We start from the raw sequence: 22,563 nt of genomic DNA, 5'->3' as shown, positions 1-22,563 counted from the left end.
TTTCCAGTTGTGCTTCATTTAATTTGTGATAACAATTGAGCTGCTGCATATTAATATAAAGAAAAGTAACTCATTATGGAAACAAATACTTGCTCTGCTTATGCGAGATTCTATCTAAAGGGCAGAATCTGTCTAAAGGGAGATTTCACAGATGAAGGAAGGAACTGTATCAAGAATTACTCCCTAAAAACACAACAGTAAGCAATGTACTAAAACTGGGTAGATTTGCACAGGGCAGTATCCCAGTGCAATATTTCATCCCAACCATACAGGGTTGTTTTAATAAAAGTCCAAAAGGGGCATTGGCCCAGTCCCATCTTTCACCTGGGATAACTTATGGTAGAAGCTTCCTGCAGAGATGGCAAACCCCTCATTTTAATTAACTAGAAGAGATATGATTATTATAATTTCTTACCCTTTTTTCCTTTGACCTCACCATTTTGTCATTTTTCACACCTGGGGATCATGTCTACTGTAGTAACCGCAGACCATTTCTTTACTGCCTGCCTTACTGTCTGCCTTACTGTATTGAACTTCTAACTCTTTCCAGTTTTTAAACGGGGGTCACTGACCCTGGCAGTCTGTGAGGTTACAGTTTTTTTGTTATTTTTTGTAACTTTATTTTATTTTCAGCCCCCCTCCTATTCATATTCCAGTCTCTTATCCAAATTTGGACCCTAGCAACCAAACAACTGCTGAAACTCCAACCTGGAGAGCTCCTGACCTGAAAATGAAATAATTAAAAAACTGCAAATAAAAAATGAAAACCAATTGCAAATTGTCTCAGAATATTACTCTCTACATCATATAAAGGTTAACTCAAAGGTGAACAACCCCTTTTTCAAAATATACCAGTGGGCTCAGTAAATTAGCAGGGGGGTTCTCTTCAAAACATGTGGGGTTCTCACATATGGCTAATAGCAAACTGGCAGCTGCATAAAATACTTCCCAGTGTGGAGCTGATGCAAATTGTAAATTAAAGCGCCCAGTCCTGCAGAACAATTATAATCTTATTACTTTTATTTAGAAATCAATAATACGCGACTAACTTTTTACTTGCCACTAGATGGCGCAGCAGATAAGTTTCTCGATTGTAAAAAGGTGAAACTGTATCCAGCGTGTGAGCGCTTAGAAAAGGCAATGGAACTTGCGTTACAAGAATAGGCCAAGAGGTGACTCGGGGGAGGGACATGGCAGGGCTTTGCTGCGGTAGCGGGAGGCGTGTTTTGAGCACCTGTTCTACGTTCCGAACCTTGAGGGACAGGGTAGGAAGGCAGTGTCGGGATTCTATTTCATTTTACACAATCACTGTGCCTCTCGCTATTGGAATTGCTAAGTGCCCCTACCCTCATAGAGGATCGCATGGAACTTCGCCTCTACACGAATTCTGCCGGTTTATCGTTTGAATATGGGCTTTCCTGTGGCACATCGGAGAGGGGCATGGGCATACCCCCTTGTTTCCTGCGTTATCCCTTTCGTGCTTTTTATCCCCCAAGCACTAGCAAGTGTCTCTTCCAGCGGCACCAGTTCTGCCATCACCTCCTCCAAAAATGACGTGACCGTCGGGGAAACCAGGTTATCCGTTTTCACTCTGGATTATCCTCATGTACAGATACCATTCGAGATAACACTGTGGATCCTGCTGGCATCCTTAGCCAAGATCGGTAAGTTGTAATAACCCTTTCCCTGACAGCAATGAGGCTGCACAGGTATTAAGAGAAAAGTATAACCTGTCACTAGTTACCCTTTCCCTCACATCTACCAGGCTGCACAAGTATTAAGAGAAAAGTATAACCTGGCACTAGTTACCCTTTCCCTGACAGCTATGAGGCTACACAAGTATTAAGAGAAAAGTATAACCTGGCACTAGTTACCCTTTCCCTGACAGCTATGAGGCTACACAAAGTATAAACTGGCACTAGTTACCCTTTCCCTGTCAGCTATGAGGCTACACAAGTATTAAGAGAAAAGTATAAACTAGCACTAGTTACCCTTTCGATGACAGCAATGAGGCTACACAAGTATTAAGAGAAAAGTATAAACTGGCACTAGTTACCCTTTCCCTGACAGCAATGAGGCTACACAAAGTATAAACTGGCACTAGTTACCCATTCCCTGTCAGCTATGAGGCTACACAAGTATTAAGAGAAAAGTATAAACTAGCACTAGTTACCCTTTCGATGACAGCAATGAGGCTACACAAGTATTAAGAGAAAAGTATAAACTGGCACTAGTTACCCATTCCCTGTCAGCTATGAGGCTGCACAAGTATTAAGAGGAAAGTATAAACTGGCACTAGTTACCCATTCTCTGTCAGCTATGAGGCTGCACAGTTATTAAGAGAAAAGTATAAACTGGCACTAGTTACCCATTCTCTGACAACTATGAGGCTACACAAGTATTAAGAGAAAAGTATAAACTGGCACTAGTTACCCATTCCCTGTCAGCTATGCGGCTGCACAGGTATTAAGAGAAAAGTATAAACTGGCACTAGTTACCCTTTCCCTGACAGCTATGATGCTACACAAGTATTAAGAGAAAAGTATAATCTGGAACTAGTTACCCTTTCCCTGACAGCTATGAGGCTACTCAAGTATTAAGAGAAAAGTATAACCTGTTACTAGTTACCCATTCCCAGACAGCTATGAGGCTACACAAGTATTAAGAGAAAAGTATAAACTGGCACTAGTTACCCATTCCCTGTCAGCTATGAGGCTGCACAGGTATTAAGAGAAAAGTATAAACTGGCACTAGTTACCCTTTCCCTGACAGCTATGAGGCTACACAAGTATTAAGAGAAAAGTATAATCTGGAACTAGTTACCCTTTCCCTGACAGCTATGAGGCTACACAAGTATTAAGAGAAAAGTATAACCTGTTACTAGTTACCATTTCCCTGACAGCTATGAGGCTGCACAAGTATTAAAAGAAAACTATAACCAACACTAGTTACCATTTCTCTGACAATTATCAGGCTGCACAGTTACTGTAAGTACTGAGAGTATAAAGTATATATAACCTGGCACTTGGCACAGGGATTATGTAAGTTAATTCACTGGACAGACTGCCAGTGGACCTTACAGAATTACTGGTATAATGGCACAGAGGTATGAATGAATATATTTAGTAATATCAACAGGCTACCTACTTACTGGCATACATATTTGTCCAAGGCTACAGTTAAGTTTGATTTAAAAAGCTGTACAACCAGAATACATTGTGCCCTCAGTGTTCCTCTCATAATTATAAGAGAGGCTGCACCCTGTTGCCCTGAATCTGTCAAATAAAAATGGGCAATAGCAAGGGCCCTGTGTCAGATTTAGTGACACACCTTTAAGACATATAACACCAAGCCATAATACTCCTCTAATGTGATATGTTAAATGTCACTTAAGGTACATTATGTAAAATAACCACATCACAGATAAGATGAACGCCTATTTTATTTGCTTTTGTTGACTCTCTAAATGTAGTTCTGTTGGCTTGGGTGATCTGGCTCGAATTTCATTTCCTGTTTAGAGATTTGGCATCACCATCTTGCAGTGTGCTGTTACTTGATAATTCAATATAGCTAGCAGCATTACATTATTCAACTTTTTTACAGACATGATGTAATGGCATTAATGATGTGGGGTGTGTTTTAAACTGTAACCACATTGAAATCTGGCAGGAAAACCCTTGTAGCCGAGGGCAAGACATTGCATATATGTGTGCATCACAGTCAGTTATTGTGCAGTGTATAGCTAACATATTATTGCCATTATACAGGAAAAACTAGTAAACATAATCAGTGATATAAATTGAAGACACAAGGTCAGAACTTAGACCCTCAGACCCCAAAAATTAAGGAAGATTTTACTCACAGATATTAAAAGTGCCAGTGTGTCCTGACCAACAGAGCTTTCCATTTTCCAGCGACCGCTGGGCCTTCTATCTGTATGCCCATGAAATAATCAGGCATATACATTACTTTAGTTCTTTAGTCTAATTCATAGTGCTGCTGCTGAGGCTTGGCTGGCACCAAGTGAAGCTGGCATGACATGGTCTATAATGTCCTATGAGAATTGTGTAGATAATTACATATTGCTGAGGTACAATCACAGTCATAAGGAATTGCATCATACTTCAACTTTAAACCCTGTATCACATTCTCATAGACGTCTTTAAAAATGAATCCAATTTTCATCAACTAATCCCCTTTGCTAAAAGTGACTCACACTTACACTTAAAAATATAAGGTAAACAAGGCATTTTCGAGTTAGAAGATTATTCTTATGAAAATTACTTGCAATAAAATAAATGGGGTGATGATGAAGAGAGGGGAGCGATTAGAGGAATTGGCAAAGTGACCTGCTGCAAGGGATGGGGGATTGAGATGGATCAGGTAGTAACTGGGTGGGCCTGGAGGGTTAACTGGACAGATTTGGGGTATAGATATGGGACCTGTTATAAAGAATGGTGAAATAAGGGATCTTTCCCTAAATCTCCTTACCTTAAGCCTGCTTAATTTGAAGCTATTTTTACAGAGAAAAAGAGAAACATTTAAAAAAAATGTAATTATTTGATTAAAATGGACTCTATGGAGGATGACCTTCCACTAATTTGGAGCTTTCTGGATAAAGGGTTTCCAGATACCAGATCCCATACCTGTATGACAATGGGTGTGCCAAAATTTAGCAGCATTTTTTTATTGTTTGTGCACCTTTCTGTCTATAAAGCCCAGTATTCTCTCCAGGCTCTGCTCCTATCCCTCTGACATGTCACCCACCCAAGTGAGCGCAGGGGTTTCCAGCTCCCTTTCCATACTCTGCTTGTTTCTTCCTACCGAGCTTTCGGCTTACCGCATTTCAAGGAACTGGTGATCCAACTACTTTTTCTTTTCATCCCACTTGGTTAGAAAAGTTTTCTAGGGAGAAGACTGTATAAGGTCACATACTTCATTTCTGGTAAGTCAATGGGATGCAACTTTGACCAAACTGGCTCAGCAGTTGCATCCAATAACACTCTATGCCATTCACACAAAGCATTATGAGATGCAACAGGCAGGCAGGTCAGTGAGATCAAAGTTACATTTTACTTGCTCAGACTGAAATTACTCTAGAAACGCAGATGGCTAATACAAGGATCATTAAATAATGTTCTTGTTATCTGTTCTTGTTGTAGCTCATAGAAATTAATAATGCATATGCCGTTTATTTATCTTCAGTAATTGTGCTAATTGCTTTCATTTGGCATAGCAACAAATGCAGAAATCAAAACAATTCCTTCTGTTCTTTTATTCATAGAAGCTTTTAAGCATGATATTTCCTTTGCCCCAAGGGGTACATATAATTTTATATTGATAACAGCTAAATATATAGTATAGCTGGAATGGAAGGGTGCAATATCCAAAAACACAAAAAGAAAAAATTTCTGTATGAAGTTCTGTTTTGGCACAAATCTTAAAAAGGTGGTCCACCTTCAAGTTAACTTAAAGTATGTTTCAGAATGGTCTGTTCTTAGAAACGTTTCCATTCATTCATTTTCCATTCATTTTTTATAGTTTTTAAATTATTTGTCTTTATCTTCTGACTCTTCCCAGCTTTCAAATGGGGGTCACTGACCCCAGCAGCCAAAAAACTATTGCTCTATGAGGATACAATTTTACTGTTACTGTTTCTTATCTTTCTATTTATGCCCTCCTCTATTCATATTCCTATCTCTCTTTCAAACCACTACCTGGTTTCTATGTTAAATTGCAATGAAGCAACCAGATAGATGCTGAAGTTCCAAACTGGAGAGCTGCTGAATAAAAATCTAAAGAATTCAAAGACCAGTTGCAATTTGCCTCGGAATAGCACTCTCTACATCATACTTAAAAGTTAGTTTAAAGGTGAACAACCCCTTTAAATGTGTTCTTTTGCTGCCATGAACTATAACTGCCAGCATTCTCAGCTATTGAATGGTCATTGTAATTCTTTGAGCCCCAGATAACAACAGCAAAAGTGCCGCTTAATTGGCATCCCTGCCACACTGAACCACTATAAGAATTAAACAAAATATAAAAGTAGAGTACAGTTTGAATCTCAGATAGAGACATGGGGGCTGATTCACTAAAGGTCGATAACACTTATCACATGCTTTTTTGCGTTAAAAAGCATGTAATGATTAAGTCTCGATTCATCAAAGTCATTTTGCATGCGTTAAGACGCATATCGCATGCACAAAAAAAACGCACGTTATTTACCTCGCATTGCGTTAATTCTTGCATAGAAATAATACTAACGCATGATTCACAAACACATATGAAGCATTAAACGCGCTAAATATTGCATTAGTCTGTGCGAATATTAACACCTACTTGGGGCAGGTGGTACTTAAAGAAAATTGTGGTTCCTGAGCTTTTGGCAACACAACATGTACTTTGCAGTGGGATTTTTTCAAGTATGTGTTGGCCCTAGAGTGATGTAGCCTCCAGTTTTCAGGGAAATGGTAATTTTCAGAACAGTAGTTTTCCGAGAGTAATGGTTACGTGTGTAAAATCGTGTGTACCACCAATATTTATTATTTATTTTTTATTTATATACCGTCAAATACCGTGATACCGATATAATTTTGAAAAATACCGTGATATAAATTTTTGGTCATACCGCCCAGCTCTAATTTAACCTTTAAATAATATCAGTTGAACTACTCTGAATTTTATTGGAACTGGAACTTAGTACAGGAAAACATTTCCCAGCCAAGTGTGGGTGTAGAAGCTGCCATTTGCTTTATTACTTTGCCCCATAGAGTTCTGTTTATACATTCTGGGCAATTTACACAAGAGCCTAATTTAAGAGTAAAAAAAGAGCAGTACAGACAATGCTCTTATTATGTACCGTATATACTCGAGTATAAGCCGATCCGAATATAAGCCGAGGTACCTAATTTTACCTAAGAAAACTGGAAAAACATACTGACTCGAGTATAAGCCTAGGGTGGGAAATGCAGCTGCTACTGCTAAGTTTTTTTAGCTGTCAGGCAAGTTTGGGAAGGCTAAGGAAGCTGCCATAAAAAATACCTGATGCCCACCACAGTCTGCTTCCCATTGACTTCAGAGCTGTGCAACTTGCCTTCAGAGCTGTGCAACTAAAACTCCTTGTTAGATTTCTGCCGTGACTTAGAAAGGCACACATGGGAGCGAGCGCACACTCGCATGTGTGAACTTAGGAAAGGCACAACTTAGAAAGGGGGGGGTCAGCAAGGACAGAAAAATTATTTGAGATAATGAAAAACAAGACAGTATCCAAAGTGAATGAATAATAAGCACCTAGAAATACTTTCCCACTAATTATGCACAGACAAAAAATATATCTGTCCATGGATTTCTGCTAAAGGTGCAGTTTATTGGTGGGGGCCCTGCAAAACTTTGTGTGAGGGGGGAAATTACACTACTAGCTATTTGCATAGATCATTTCCCTATTCTCAGGGTTTATTATTGCCCCCAATTAATATATGTCCTGTATAGAGAACTGGGAATTAAACTTTATTTATACACGTTGCGCTCAGCTCACAGCTACCCTTGAAATAAAACAGAGGCCTTTACACGTAATGGCGGACACAGCACTACAAGGAATGGGTGGGAAAACTGCGCTTCAACTCCTGCCGACTTCCAGCTCCCACCAACCGTAAGAGGCAGCTGTCGCAGCACACGGTTACTATGTGCGTTTGTGTCGCTCCGCTCCGGCGCAGATCTCGAGTATATACGGTATTATGCTTCCATAAACAAACACATTTTTTACAGGGTTTGAATTTCAAAAGGACGCATTCACAACACAAAAGTGCATTCTGTGATAATAATTTGCCTTTTCTCTGTGACCTTTATCAATTAAATTGGATACCTGTATGTTCTGCCCACTATGCCTAGTCCTAACAGAATTATTATTATTACAATTATTGGTACTAATGTTATAATAAAAGAGTTGCTCACTGAAGCAAGTATAGCATTTGGATTACTGATCTTCATTGTATGTAACAGCAGGAACAAAATGCCCTTGGCTTTTAAACTATGTTTTTAAGCCTCTTCAGCCATGATTATATCTACAGTAGAATATGTAGTTAATGAAAGACATATGCCTATCACCTTGAACCTGTGCTTATAAGGTAATATGGCTTTATGGGAGAAATAAAATACCTTCTTGACTATATATGCCAGCTTGGATGAATTCTAACTTGATTTTAATCAGTCTTGATTAGATCAACAGCTAAATAATTGATATAATTGTCTAATATAAATCTTTCAGTTACAAAGAAATACAAAACCACCATTTAGTATCACTTTGTAAATGTACTGAGCAACTTTCATGTCCTCGACTAAAGCTGGCCATACACGCACCGATAATATCGCACAAAACCTGGTTTCGTACGATATTCGGTGCGTGTATGGCAACTCGTGATCAGGGGCGATTCTGGACATATCGCCGCCTGAGGCGGCTCCTGGATGCCGCCCCCCGCTCCCCAGCGCTTACCTTCTGAGCGTAGGAGCGGGTCCGGGGGCGGTGAGATCGCTAGTGCAGAGAGCGCAATTGCGCTCTCTGCACTAGAAGAGCCGAATTTCCGGTTTAAAACCCGGAAATTCGGCTCTTAAAGTTACCAGGAGCGGCTTTTTGCCGCCCCTGGTAACTGGGGCGCTTCTGCCGCCTGAGGCGAGTTTCTCAACTCGCCTAATGGCAGAAGCGCCCCTGCTCGTGATGCGACCGATATCGCAGAAGGCTGCGAATATCGGATGACTCGACAATCAGGCGGGTTAAAAGATTTTGATCAGGCGCCATTGAAGGCACCCAAGCAAAATCTATGTTCAGGGCTGAATCGGCAGAAGGAGGTAGAATTCCTATTGTTTCTACCTCCATATCTGAAGATTCAGCCCTGAACGTCAGTGGAGGGTTGGAACAATCTTTCGTGCGACCGATTTTCACACAAAAGATTGAAAATCGCCACGTGTGTGGTCAGCTTAAGAATGATCTGTTTTGTACAGGATAATTATGTCTCATCAAAAGAATGAAAACACAGCAAATCAGTCAAGATCACAGTTTGGAACTTCATCAGTGAAAAATATTAAAGCCACTTTAATGTTCTTGCCCACTTGCCCAGGGTCTCATGCTTTTGAATGTGGCTAATTCTACCTGTACCTGTATATATACCTCTAAGTCAGCTAATATATTGGCAGAAGGTCATTAAGGATAGTGGTATAGTTTCTTGCTTGAAAATAGCAGCAAAGGAAAGGCAAAAGTTAAAACTGTGTTTAAAAATTCTTTAGGTTATGCTGAGTTAATCAACACCTCTTTATGACTAGTCAAAAAAGTATATATAATCAATGTTAACATTCTCTATTCTAGTTTTGATGCCTGGCTTAATAATTAACAGAATAACCATAAAGGGTGCTAATTGCCTCCAGACACAATTAAATGTTTTTTTCCATCAGATATAAGAGAAGTTTGAAGAATAAGAGCCTGATGTAAAGTTTGATTAAATCTTTATTGAGCAGTTCACATGGTTACAGATTAGTGCTATTAAACCATACTTGCTGCTGTGTTAGAGGTACATGGGAGATTTTGATATGGGAAATACATGGTACATTTTCTGTTCGACACAACAGGCATGATGGAAAGGAACACTGTATGCTGCGTGTTTTTCATTCTTTTGGATAATATAAAATCTGACCCCCAAAATCTGATCACAATCTATTGTGTAGTTTAGCCTCTGTCTTGGTGCCTCTCTTAACCTGGCTGCCCCTGCCTCTCCAGGCCATATGTTACCTCCATTCTGGGGTCTAATCTGTGCTTGAAAGTATAATTTGGAGCTAGAAAGTACACTGATCATGGCACTGGTGATTATGTAATTGAGGTACATATCCAATTAATTAAACTTTTCGCATATTTGCATTGCCTTGAGGTGTATGTGTATTCAGTAATGTTGTACAAAATGCGCCCCAGTTCCAAACAAATTATTTTTCTTATTTTTTTTATAGCAATAACAATTTCACTGAACTTTACAGAGGGTATTTAATCAATCACAATAATCCCTTCACATTAAAATTTCTGTACTTGGGCACAAAACTTGCACTAATTATCTATTAATAAATGCTAAGCAGTATTATGGTCAAAATAGAACCCAGTATATTGTACTCTTGTCTACATGGGGATATTACTTCCAATGCTAACATTTCATTTCTGTATTTTCAGGTTTTCATCTCTATCAAAAGTTACATACCATTGTTCCAGAGAGTTGCCTCCTCATCCTTGTTGGACTAGTTCTCGGAGGCATTATGTTTGGTGTTAATGAAAAGTCACCTCCGGCCATGAAGACTGATGTCTTTTTCTTGTACCTTTTGCCTCCAATTGTGTTAGACGCAGGTTATTTTTTACCAACACGACCATTCTTTGACAATGCAGGCACTATATTCTGGTATGCTGTGGTGGGTACTCTTTGGAATGCCATTGGGATTGGAATCTCCCTCTTTGGCATCTGCCAGATTGAAGCCTTCGGGTTGACCAACATTTCCTTGCTGCAGTGCCTTCTTTTTGGCAGCCTCATTTCAGCCGTGGACCCTGTTGCTGTTCTTGCTGTTTTTGAAAATATTCATGTCAACGAGCAACTTTACATTCTAGTATTTGGAGAATCACTATTAAATGATGCTGTAACTGTGGTGAGTATATATCAATCATTATGGTTGCCTTTCATATTAGTATTTATGTTTTCAATTTCAACAAAGTACAACCTGAGCCAGCAGATGTACAACTCATTGCAATATAGGATATTACATAAATTAGAACTCTAAATTTGCATAATAACCTTAATAATTGATTTCCAGTACATAACTTTACAGGTGAAGGTTAAAAATAATTTACTCATATGTACAATTGTATTTTAAGTAATTCGAGACAGGAGAGCTTATGAGAATATCACTTCTAAATCCTTTCTTGTTAAAAATACACACGTAATATATGGTGCTTTCAAAAACATGGTGCTTGGAGCACTTATAAGTTACATTGGTGTTTTCAGGCATTTCGAGCTTATGTTAATATGAGTCGCAGGAAATTTATTGTGTTTTATATCTGGTGAAAAGGCAGACTGAAAAGGTCATAGGGCTTATTTACTTGCCAAACACAGCAGTTGTGTGCCACAAATTTCCTAGCAGGTATTAAAGGTATGTGTGTCAACATGCACTCCTTGTACTTTCATACAGTTGTGCTTGGCATTAGTGATAGGCAAAATAATTTGGCAGGCATGTATTTCGTCATTTTGCAAATATTTTTAAAGTTTTGCACATTTTTCGCAAAAACAAAACAGGACAGATTCGCTCATCACTACTTGGCATCACTCCCTTCCTCCTGTTTTGAATTGGCCTATAGAAGCAAGAGGCAGTAAAAAACCCTTTTCACCCCCTAAGAACCAGGTGGTATCTCCAGGGTTCCCACAGCAGCCTGTGTCATTTGCTGCACTGCAGTTCCACCAAGAGAATTGAGCACACACACATCCCTTTTGCGCCAAACACTGGAAATCACACCAACTGGACATTTTTTTTTAAATATTATACTATTATTTATAAACTTAATTGAACTTAATTGTTTATATATTTACTTCACAGTAATAATGCTTTTGTTAAAATTGTATACAAGTTATACAATTTTAATATTATCTTTCTCTTTGGATTATATTTCCATGAAATATCCATTGCAGGTTAGCCAACTACTTCACTTTACTTCAATTTAGAAGTAAAGTTTTGAAAACCACTAAACTGTAAAAATACTGTAGGGTCCTTACTGTTAAATGTGCCATTATTTCAAGCTATTTTTAGTTATTAAGTACCCTGGCCCAGACATCACAAGTTTAGAAATAGGTGATTGATATTATTATTTAAATTATATCATTCCTTGAAAGTTATTATGCAATTTTGTATGTGTGGTTGTGTATTAAATATGAATCTGTGCCAAGCTTATGACTTCTAATTCTTTCACAGCTCTGCCACAATATAGTTTTCAACTCTGTATAATAATTTGTGTTCTGCCTTTTTATATCGGTCCAGTAGAAGATGTACACCCCAGGGAAGGTGTATGGAATACATTTTCTCTGTATAGAGAGGCTTGCTCTTGGGTCATGGAAGAGTGTTTTGGAAGGAACAGTTGGGCCAGACGCTCTAGTGGTTCAGTTCACTCAGGAAAGGTAATTGTTTGTAGGAAGAAAAAAGTTCTCTGAGTAGGACATAGAATAGGAAGGCAGGCTGCTTGAGAAAAAAATTCCCAAACTAGAAGGAATAAGTGAGAGTAAGAGTAAAGCCTGGAGGCTGTGTTTCCCCCCCAAAAAAGTGAAGTAATCATAGGGCTGACCCCAAACATTGACTTGTTTTTTGCTGATAGGCCACAAGGGACCCAGTGTGGACCAAGTATTTAGGTAGAGCCCAGAGGATAACAATTTTTATGTTGTTTAACCAAAATGAACAACCTTATGTCTTAAAATTTAACAAAATATCTGTTGTGGATCCATCAAGCTTATAGCCAGTACACGAAAGCCAACTGATCAGTATTCTAAATTATTACAACTACGATTATGGTGACTGATTTCCGCTATATCGTTTGAAATTCAGAGACCAACATTGACCAATATATTTGTTTACTGCAGAGGAATTGACCTGTATATAACAGAAGTCATTTCAAAGCCTTTTAGCTTTTTTTTAATGTGCCAGTTCCACTGATGTGAGCATGATACAAATGCAGAAAAAAGATATGTAAAGGTTACCAACTATCCCCAAATCAGTCCCTAATTTTGTGGTTCCCAAGTATGCCTTCCTTTTATTTACAAAGAACATGAAAGCTTTGGAAGGTATAACAAGCCAGAATGCCCTGAAGCAAAATATCATGTTGCAAAAACATTTAAGTTTTATTGTAGTAGTGGCTACTGCTTGAGTTTCCCAGAGCAGAGTGCCACACTTGCTTCATTTGCTCTAGTTTCTTACTAATATAATAACAAGTCAAGTGTAAAAACAAAGATTTAGTAAAACATAACCTATCTGCTATCAAGCAGAGATATTTCCTTGCTCTGCCCTGTTTCAAGCAGAGTGTGTTTCCTTTGCCTTTTGTGTTAACTGTTGCCTTGTGACCCAAAGAGAAAGCTTAGCAAAACAGAGAAGTGTAAGCACATTTTTTACTATCACGTCAGTTGCTTTCAACGAAATACAGATCTTTATATATATATTTTGAAATGCTGGATTTGGGGCATCCCTATATTGGACAGGCCTAATATTAAGGGTTATAGTTATAAGGTTAAAAAATGAAGCAGAAATACAGATTTGAAATGTGTGCTGTGACAGGTAAACCTTTGCCCATAAAATTCTCATTATCTGTTTTGGCAATAAGCCCGCCATTTACTGATCTCTGTGCATCAGACTGGGAGCATGCACTTTGCTAACATCAGGATTGGTTACATGCTGACAGGGGCATTTAATCCTAATGGCAGTGGTGGACAAACAGATTGCGTGTCTTAATTAGGGATTCAGTTCAAATCCATGTTCCTGGCCCAACCGAATCCGAATCCTTAAAATGATGTGACTTTTGAAAATTTTTAACCCTTCTGTGGGTTCGGATGAATCCCAAAATACTAGATTCAGTGCATCTCTATTCTTAAGCCTTATAAATAACAGAGATATGTCAATATGACTAAAAGGAAAGCTTGGTGTTAGCATAAACGTTACAGCTTCTAAACTGGTAGTTAATTTCACACCAAATTTTACACTTTTTATTGTAACACTAAATACATCCATATATAAACATGCTGCTAAACATTAAGAATGACAGCACCTTTCCTAACTATATATATGTCTCCTTACGCTCTTTTTTCCTTCTATTCCACTTCTTTTCTTATCCTTAAAGTAAATTCACTAAGGTGGAGTTAATTTCATAGGCATATAGTGTAGAGGCCCTCCATGGGTTGAAAAGATGCAAAATGGGGGCAGCACATGGGCATTGCCTCTACTATCCCCCAACATCCATGGGGGCACAAGGTGAAGCAGAGCCCTCTATTTAAGTGTAGGGGTGCCTTGTGTCAAGCAATAAATCTTTGCTACCGCAGGCAACTAATCTCCCTGAAATGCCTTCCCACCATTAAGAACAGGGGTTCCCAACCTTTTTTACCCGTGCACCACATTCAAATGTAAAAAGTGTTGGGGAGCAACACAAGCATGGAAAAAGTTCCTGGGGGTGTAAATAAGAGCCATGATTGGCTATTTGGTAGCCTCTATGTGGACTGGCAGCCTATAGAAGGTTTTGTTTAGCTTTACACTGGGATTTATACTACCAAAACTTGCCTCCATGCCAGAAATTCAAAAATAAGCACCTACTTTAAGGCCACTGGGAGCAATATCCAAGGGGTTGCTGCTTGCATGCTGCTCATGAGCCACTGGTTGGGAATCACTGGTTAAGAATGTAAATCGCCGGTGGGAAGGCATACGTGCTTTCTAGAGTCGCCCAAAGTTTTCTTGTAAGGCAACTTCTGACGTGAATGACGTGAATGCCATCCCATTAGTGCTTTTGCACCAGTGCTGTGTGATTTGGCATCCTGGGCAGCAGCTCTCTATTAGTGCTTAGGTGTGCCACAGGAAGAGCATGTCAAGTGCTTTTTAATGGGAATTAAGTGATCGCTGAACATTTAAGAACATTTAAACTATTGTTTCTCCGTGAATGCAACATTAGCTAAAGCTCTCAACCTTCAGTTGCCAGGGGGTGCTGGGTGGTGCATGTTAAGCACCTATTGTAACTATTCGCAAGGGTTCTTGCATCTATAGATATGCCTTAGCAAATTGTGGCAAGCACTGAAATGCACACACTATTCCCTGAAATTTGGAGAAAACCCATATTGGCTTGAAGTTGAAACTTTGTGCACTTAGCACATGGCACTGTGTTTGTGAATGGGTCATTTCATGTTTGCTGGCAACATATCTTGAGCATTTAAAGGGTTAAAAGTGTCCACTTTTGCTTTTTCCATTGGTAACCCTAGTATGTAAAAACAAAAGGCCATGGCTGCCCTCAGAAAATGACTTTTTACACAAGGACCCTGTAATTCAGGGTTTTTTTTGTGCTTTACGCATTAGTGCTAAATATTTATTGTCATTGCCCTTAGCATTAAGCTGTGACCAGTGTAGTGTAGGGAGCTTATGTTTCAGTAAACAACAGTGTGTCTAGGTCGCAACTGAAACTTGGACATAGAGAAACCAACCACAAGCAGCTCCTTTGTGCACATTTCACAAGCATTTCTGTTTCCATAGTTCTAACTAGCTCAAGCCATCCCAAACCTGTCTCTCCTGCTCCACAGTGAAACTCACACTTTTCAGATGGAGTTGATGATAAGATTCCTTTTTCCCGGCATTATTATAGCTAGTCTGCAACCTCAGCTTGATACAAACTTTTTTATAAGTGGTTTCTTTGTACTTTGTCTATTACTGATGTACAATGTTATGCTAAAACATGATTTATTTTTATACTTAGATGAAATGAATCCACTAAGTATTTCATTGTAACAAATTGTAACAGTGGGGCCAATTATCTGTCTTTGAATCTTTATCTTTATAAATTATAATAATATCAATGTATGCCAAAAATAGTTTCTATATGCCAAGCTAACCAAGCACAACATTCTGCATACTGAAGGAGGCTTAGCCTTTCTGCTTTTGCTTTCAGACTATACATCTGCAATAAAGACTTTATGCTATTGCTATATTTGTTTTACTATTTTTCTAATATTGAAGTTTAAAGATTAATTTTGTTCACCTTCTCATGTCTCCCTGGAGCAGCTCTGGGGGGGGGGGGGGGGGGGGGGTGTTAACACACTCTTTAAACTCTTCTGATTTGATAAATTATAATTGATACAATAGTTGTTAATATCTCACAGATGCTGCTGAGAAATATAGTAACTAAAGTAGCAAATTTTACCAGTTCAGAGGTTGTGCCTGAATTATAGTTTAAGCCACATGGGGCATTATGGTTTTCCAATATTTACTATAGGAAGTAGCTTTAACATTTAACTAGGTGCCAAAACCAGAACAATGAAGGTGTGTCTTTGTGTTATCCATAGGCATTCTTTATTGGTTACGTCTCGATTATTTCTACCATGCCTGTTTCTCCCTTTTATCAAGCAACTAAAAGAATTATTAAGTGCCATTTGAATCTGTACAGTCTGTGTGTTAGTGGGTGACCACCAGTACATGCACTATATTTTTTATGGGGGAATTTGTTCCAGAAAAGTGGAAGAGGTTTCTGCACTCTATGTTGTTTTTATGTTCCAGAACTTTCATGTTTGTTTTCATGATCTATCTGTTAAGGTTTTTGACTCCTTCCTGGTTACTGACTGATCCTTGCTGCCTGTCCTGATCTTCGGCCTGTTCCAGATGTTTTGATCTTGTCTGTGCCACATTTGGCTCTGAAGTGTGCAGGTGCTCTGCCACAGAATGTTCCGGAGCCCCAAAAGGGTGTCAGTGAAGACCAGGGTTGACAAGGGTCTCTCCTGTTACACAGCAGTCTCTCAGGGTTCCCTGCTTAACTGACATTATAATCATGGTATTTCTATATCAAATCACAAGGTGAAGAGTGGCATTATTATTTTATAAAATGAAGACACCTTAACAGAAGTTAACAGAAGTGTTATAGGTTTATCTGGAGTTGTGCTGTACTGCCTGGCCATAGTCCTGCCAAACGTACAGTACAGACAAATCAGACATGAATGCTTCTAGAGAAGATGCATTTTAAGTCAAATGGTTACTTAAAGGGATTCGGTCATGATTTTTGTGGTATACTTTTTATTTCTTAAGTACAGTGTTTACATAGCAAATAATGCACTCTACCATTTAAAATATATTTGTTTTTAGTTGTAATATTGGTGTGTAGGCAGCCATTTCAGTGCAGTCTGAGTCTGAGCTTTCAGAAGGAGCCAGCGCTACACATTAGAACTGCTTTCATGTAACCTATTGTTTCTCGTACTGGAGGAGTCCCAAGCTGGACTTGGATTTCTTACTATTGAGTGCTATTCTGATATCTACTTTGAGCTGCCATCTTGCTCCCTTCCCATTGTTCTGCTGATCAGCTGCTGGGAGGGGAGTGATATCACTCCAACTTGCAGCTCAGCAGTAAAGTGTGACTAAAGTTTATTACATGGCCAGCCCTATGTGAAATTTCAAACTTAATTATAAAAAAATCTGAAAATGAATTTCAGTGCAGGATGCTGCTGGAGAAGCTCTATGAAACGATGCTTTTGAAAAAAAAAAAAAAACATGTTTTCCCATTTTCCCACAGTATTCATTTAAGCTGTTTCCCAACAGTTCCCTATCCACTAGAAATTATTTATTTATTCCACTGATTGGAAGAATTGTGAATTTTACTTTAAACAGTTTCAGGTTTGATTATATCACTGAGCAATGAGCTCAGTGCTCAGTGTATTTTTATTTGTTTTGTAGTTTAGGCTTCTGTTTGGGGTTTGCAGTTACTATCCTCTGTTGTCTTTCTCTCATTGACCTGACTCAACTGATTTTGTATTTTGCTTCACCAGCACCTCCCATAATGCTTGCTGACACAGGTCACCTTGACTAACACACATGCTTACGCACATATCTGCATTTATGAGAAAACACAACTTACTCATACATTTTTGTGGGTGAAAAGTGTATAGTTATATTGTATAGTAATGTTTATGATTGTTCTTTAGATGATGACAAGAGTTGAAATACTGGAAAATGTAAGTGTAATTACTGATAGTGGCCAGTAGAGGCAACAAGAGGGGAGAAACTCCCTGAGTAAATTCTAGTGAAGAGTGAGGGCCTAGAAACATATAAAAATGTAAGAAAAGCTGAGAATACTTTAGTCCAGTGAGGATGGAAAGTGGGAACCTCTCCAGGAACCTGATGCATGTTCGCTAGGTAGGAAACTGTTATTCTAGCTTAATCAGAATAGCATTGTTGGTGTCATAGCTCAGTGCAGTGGTAAGAAATAGTTCTGGTTAAGAGTAAGGCAACTGTAGCCTTAGCAAAAAGTGAAAGTTAGTACCCCAGAAGGTAATCTGCCATTTTGAGCCATAGCAGAAGGATCAGGGTTGGTGCCAGGGTCCCTGATGTGTCTGTGACAAGTAGCCCTGGGCAGGGTGTGCAGAGATCACCTTTAGAAGCACCTGCCTGGCAAGGCTGCTGCCAGAGGGTTGTAAGGGCTGTTTGAAGTCCCCCTAAAAGAATAAGATACGAGCGCTGATAGTCCAGTACTGTGGATTGATCGAATATTACATTATAAATGTTACATTATACAAATGTAACATCTTTGTGGCTTCAAAGTATTGAAAGACTCTGCTTGTGCGGAAGATTAACAACTGCCCCAAACAAACTGGACTGTGGATAACGCATTTTAACAGTAACAACATTGCTTCCAGATTTAAGATTTCATACAAGTTATGCTAAGTTTGTCATTAATTAAAAACTGTATTTCTATATTTGATGGAGTCAAGAAATAATGGCCTGTTCTTGTAAGAAATATAATTTCAAAAGAATTGCTTATGCTCAGTAGGTACAGATTAGAGCAACTCCCTCTATATTGAGAGGCATCTTGTAACGAAATAATAATAATGGCATGCGCTACAAATGCAATGATAGCTAATGGACATTTTGTTATAAAGGTAAACAGCAGGAGCAGAAGGTAGTTAAAGTTATTATGTTAAACTGTTTAAAGGGCAGGAGAGAGTTGCAGGGACAAGAATAGCATGATGTAAATAGTTTGATGACATCTCCAGAGAGTTAAGCCCAGGACCTACGTAAAACTAAATGTTAAATATAGAGTATAAGGGTGATATTCCATTCACAAATATTCTCTGGCTGTCATTGGGACTTTATCACTGAACATTTATTCAGGATATCATCATACAAGTTGATCAACAAGGATTTACTGCTGCCTATGTAGTACAGGTATAGGACCCGTTATCCAGAATGCTTGGGACCAAGGGCATTCCGGATAAGGGGTCTTTCCGTAATTTGGATCTCCATACCTTAAGTCTACAAAAAATCAATAAAACATTAATTAAACCCAATAGCATTGTTTTGCATCCAGTAAGGATTAATTAGATCTTAGTTGGGATCATTTAAAAGGTACTGTTTTGTTACTACAGAGAAAAAAGAAAACAGTTTTAAAATTCTAAATTATTTGCTTATAATGGAGTCTATGGGAGACGGGCTTTACGTAATTCGGAGCTTTCTGGATAACGGGTTTCCGGATAAGGGATCCTATACCTGTACATATTAGTCAGTGCTTTGCATCATTATCTATTCTATTTTACACTACCTATTTTCTGTTGAAAATGAAATGCTTATTTGTGTCAGTTACCCTCCCATATAGACTGTAAGCTCTACGGGGCAGGGACCTCCTTCCTCTTGTGTCCTCGACTCTTAACTTATTGCAGCTGTATCTATCTTGTATTTATTGTTATACTTTGTATTTATCTATTATTATCTTATTAACACCCTGTTTATATTAATGTATTCTACTGTACAGCGCTGCGTACATAAGTAGCGCTTTATAAATAAAGATATACATACATACAAATGTAGTTATCCTTAAAATCCTATTTTCTCCCTCGAGTTTTATGCATTGTGTTTATGGCAAATGTTTAAAAACCTGGTTGGCTTATCTTAATTTCTAGACATTTTATAACACTATCTTGCATTCATTGATGTTGTTGAAGAGTATAGCAGCTTCTGCATTCACCCCTAGATATCTCAAACTCAGACAGTTATCTGTATCTTATATATTTTGTTGGGTTAATTATAGTTATATATTTAGTTTAATCTTGTTTAGTTTAGTGCATGTGTGGGTCTGAAGAGCTGTTCAAATCTTAATGCAAAGTAAGGCCAAATGTTTAAACCTAAAGAGGGCCCCTATCTTCTGCTTACCTGTACTGTATATTTCTGCACAGGCTATGAGAAAACATTCTGCTTCTAGAATATATTAGTGCTTTAAAAATGAAAAAAATGAAGAGAACAAGTTAAACCTATATGACATATGTATTCTAGAAACATATCCCACAAAATCTAAAGGTGACATTAATGCCTGTCACTGATTGAGGTCAGTTTTGAAACTTTTGGTTCCAGCGAAAGCTACTTGTCCCCAGATATGTACAATCTAAGGAATGTAATTAAGACTAGAATAAGGACGAAATAAATTGGCTATAGCCAAGGAGAACTAAAACTTTAAAAAGCAAGATAGACTTGCTACAAATGTTTTGGGTTTTGCACCCCAAGGCAACCACAAGCCTTTAGCAGGGAAGATCTGTGCCTCCGATTATGCCCCAGTAGCTCCCCATCTTCTATTCTGCTGATTCACTGCATTTACTCTGTCATTGCATTCTGCTGTCAGTTACTGAGCTTAGGGACAGCTTAATTATTGTGGAAATCACATAGTGCATATATAGAATATTACATTCCCAAAATAAGACTAATTATTAGTTAATTCAGATTTTAATTACATGGCAACTCTGAAGAAACCAGTGCAATTTGGATCACAATGTAAAACCTCTAAGCTTACCTTCTCAACCACTCCACTGCCCAGCACACAGATCATGTGTTAAGTTACTGACCCTTTGAAAGCCGGGATGATTACTCATACAGAGATGCTGAACCTTTAGGCTGGAGCATTAAGTTAATGTAATAAAATACTGTATTTTTAGCCTTATTTGTTGTTATGGTTTAGTTCTTTAATATGTCTTGATAGTGATGCAAAATAATATTTATGTTTTAGAACCAGAATGCTCAGCCTATGCCTGTTGAGCTGTTTTAGAACTATAGTTCCAATCACCTTATTGGAAATTCCAGATGAGCAATGGTAAAAATCAGTTGGGATATCTACATTTTTTTTATTGATACTACAAATTGTTACACATTACTAGTTACTTTAGTGGTAAATATATTGTATATAGTCTGTAGAAAAAAAACCCAAACTACTCATAATATATCTCTTTCCTTTGTCCATAGGTTCTGTATAACTTATTCAAGTCGTTCTGTGAGATGAAAACAATTGAAACCTCTGATGTTTTCTCAGGAATCGCCATTTTATTTCTAGTGGGAATTGGAGGATTTTTTATTGGAATTATTTTTGGTTTTGTAGCTGCATTCACTACTCGCTTCACTCGCAACATCCGTGTGATAGAACCTCTTTTTGTCTTCTTGTACAGCTACTTGTCTTACTTAACAGCGGAAATGTTCCACCTCTCCGGCATTGTGGCGTAAGTAGTCCACTAGGCATACAACTAGCATTCAATGGACTAATATTGTAGGTAACAGTATAACATGAACAGAAGTAGCAATGTGGCAGAATTAAAGATCTGGATTTGATACAAACATTTTGCGCTTTAAATTTCTCTAAGGGATGAAACACAACTACTCTATATCTGCTTTTTACAACTAAGGTTAATATCAAAAAATGAATTTTTCTCTACCAGCAGATAACTTCTCTCCTGCCTGCTGCTGCCCAGTGTGTATAGTAACAGGCATAAAGTGAATCTTCCTGTCACTGCACACATGGGGCAGATTTCATCAAGAAAATAAAATTTGAAAATAAAAGAAAATTTGCCATTTTCTGTCAGATTCTTCACATTTTCACAGGGACAGGTAGATCTCCTTCGTGTTTGTTGCTACACTATGGGGCTGATTTACTAACCCACGAATCCGAGCCGAATTGGAAAAGTTCCGACTTGAAAACGAACATTTTGCGACTTTTTCGTATGTTTTGCGATTTTTTCGGATTCTGTACGAATTTTTCGTTACCAATACGATTTTTGCGTAAAAACGCGAGTTTTTCGTATCCATTACGAAAGTTGCGTAAAAAGTTGCGCATTTTTCGTAGCGTTAAAACTTACGCGAAAAGTTGCGCATTTTTCGTAGCTTTAAAACTTAACGCTACGAAAAATGCGCAACTTTTCGCGTAAGTTTTAACGCTACGCAAAATGCGCAACTTTTTACGCAACTTTCGTAATGGATAGGAAAACTCGCGTTTTTACGCAAAAATCGTATTGGTAACGAAAAATTCGTAAAGAATCCGAAAAAATCGCAAAACATACGAAAAAATCGCAAAGTACCGATCATTACGAAAAAAACGCAATCGGACTCCATTCGACCCGTTCGTGGGTAAGTAAATCAGCCCCATAGGGTGGCATTAGTGTTTTTGCTGCTGGCAGAGAAAACCCATCATGTGACATTAGCCTAAGGGCTACAATTTTGCTCCTGTGGCACAATTACAATAGTGAGCAAGTAATGATCAGAATTCAAATAACACAATTCAATATTTTTTTTAAAAAAAAATAATACCCCATTCATATAGTAGCCAGGATTATACATTTTAATTGCATTACTATTGAGTTTTGCTATCAGAATGAGTTATCTCTCCTGTGTCAGTGGAAAACAGAAGTCAGAAGAGCAGTAAAAATGCTATAAACATTAACAGAGGAGATAAAAAACCTCTGATTTATTACAACAACTAAATTAGTAAAAGCGAAACCTAACTGTATAATAAATGCATTGCAAACTGGCAATACT

At 38.2% G+C, this 22,563-nt stretch overlaps 1 protein-coding gene across 1 annotated transcript in view; it reads left to right on the top strand.

The window, feature by feature from the left end:
• The first annotated feature begins 1,186 nt into the window (after positions 1–1,186).
• slc9a2 (solute carrier family 9 member A2) overlaps positions 1,187–22,563 on the top strand; it is a 35,295-nt gene continuing 13,918 nt past the window's right edge. Inside the window, exons 1-3 of the mRNA XM_004911791.4 lie at positions 1,187–1,664; positions 10,202–10,665; positions 21,004–21,254. Coding sequence (XP_004911848.1) covers positions 1,409–1,664; positions 10,202–10,665; positions 21,004–21,254 — 971 coding nt within the window. The 5' untranslated portion in view covers positions 1,187–1,408. The remainder of the gene's footprint in view (positions 1,665–10,201; positions 10,666–21,003; positions 21,255–22,563) is intronic.

Source organism: Xenopus tropicalis, chromosome 2 (assembly GCF_000004195.4).
Source record: "Xenopus tropicalis strain Nigerian chromosome 2, UCB_Xtro_10.0, whole genome shotgun sequence".
Lineage (NCBI taxonomy): Eukaryota > Metazoa > Chordata > Amphibia > Anura > Pipidae > Xenopus > Xenopus tropicalis.
The sequence above is the reverse complement of the archived record's forward strand: the minus strand, read 5'-3'. Positions and strand labels throughout refer to the sequence as shown.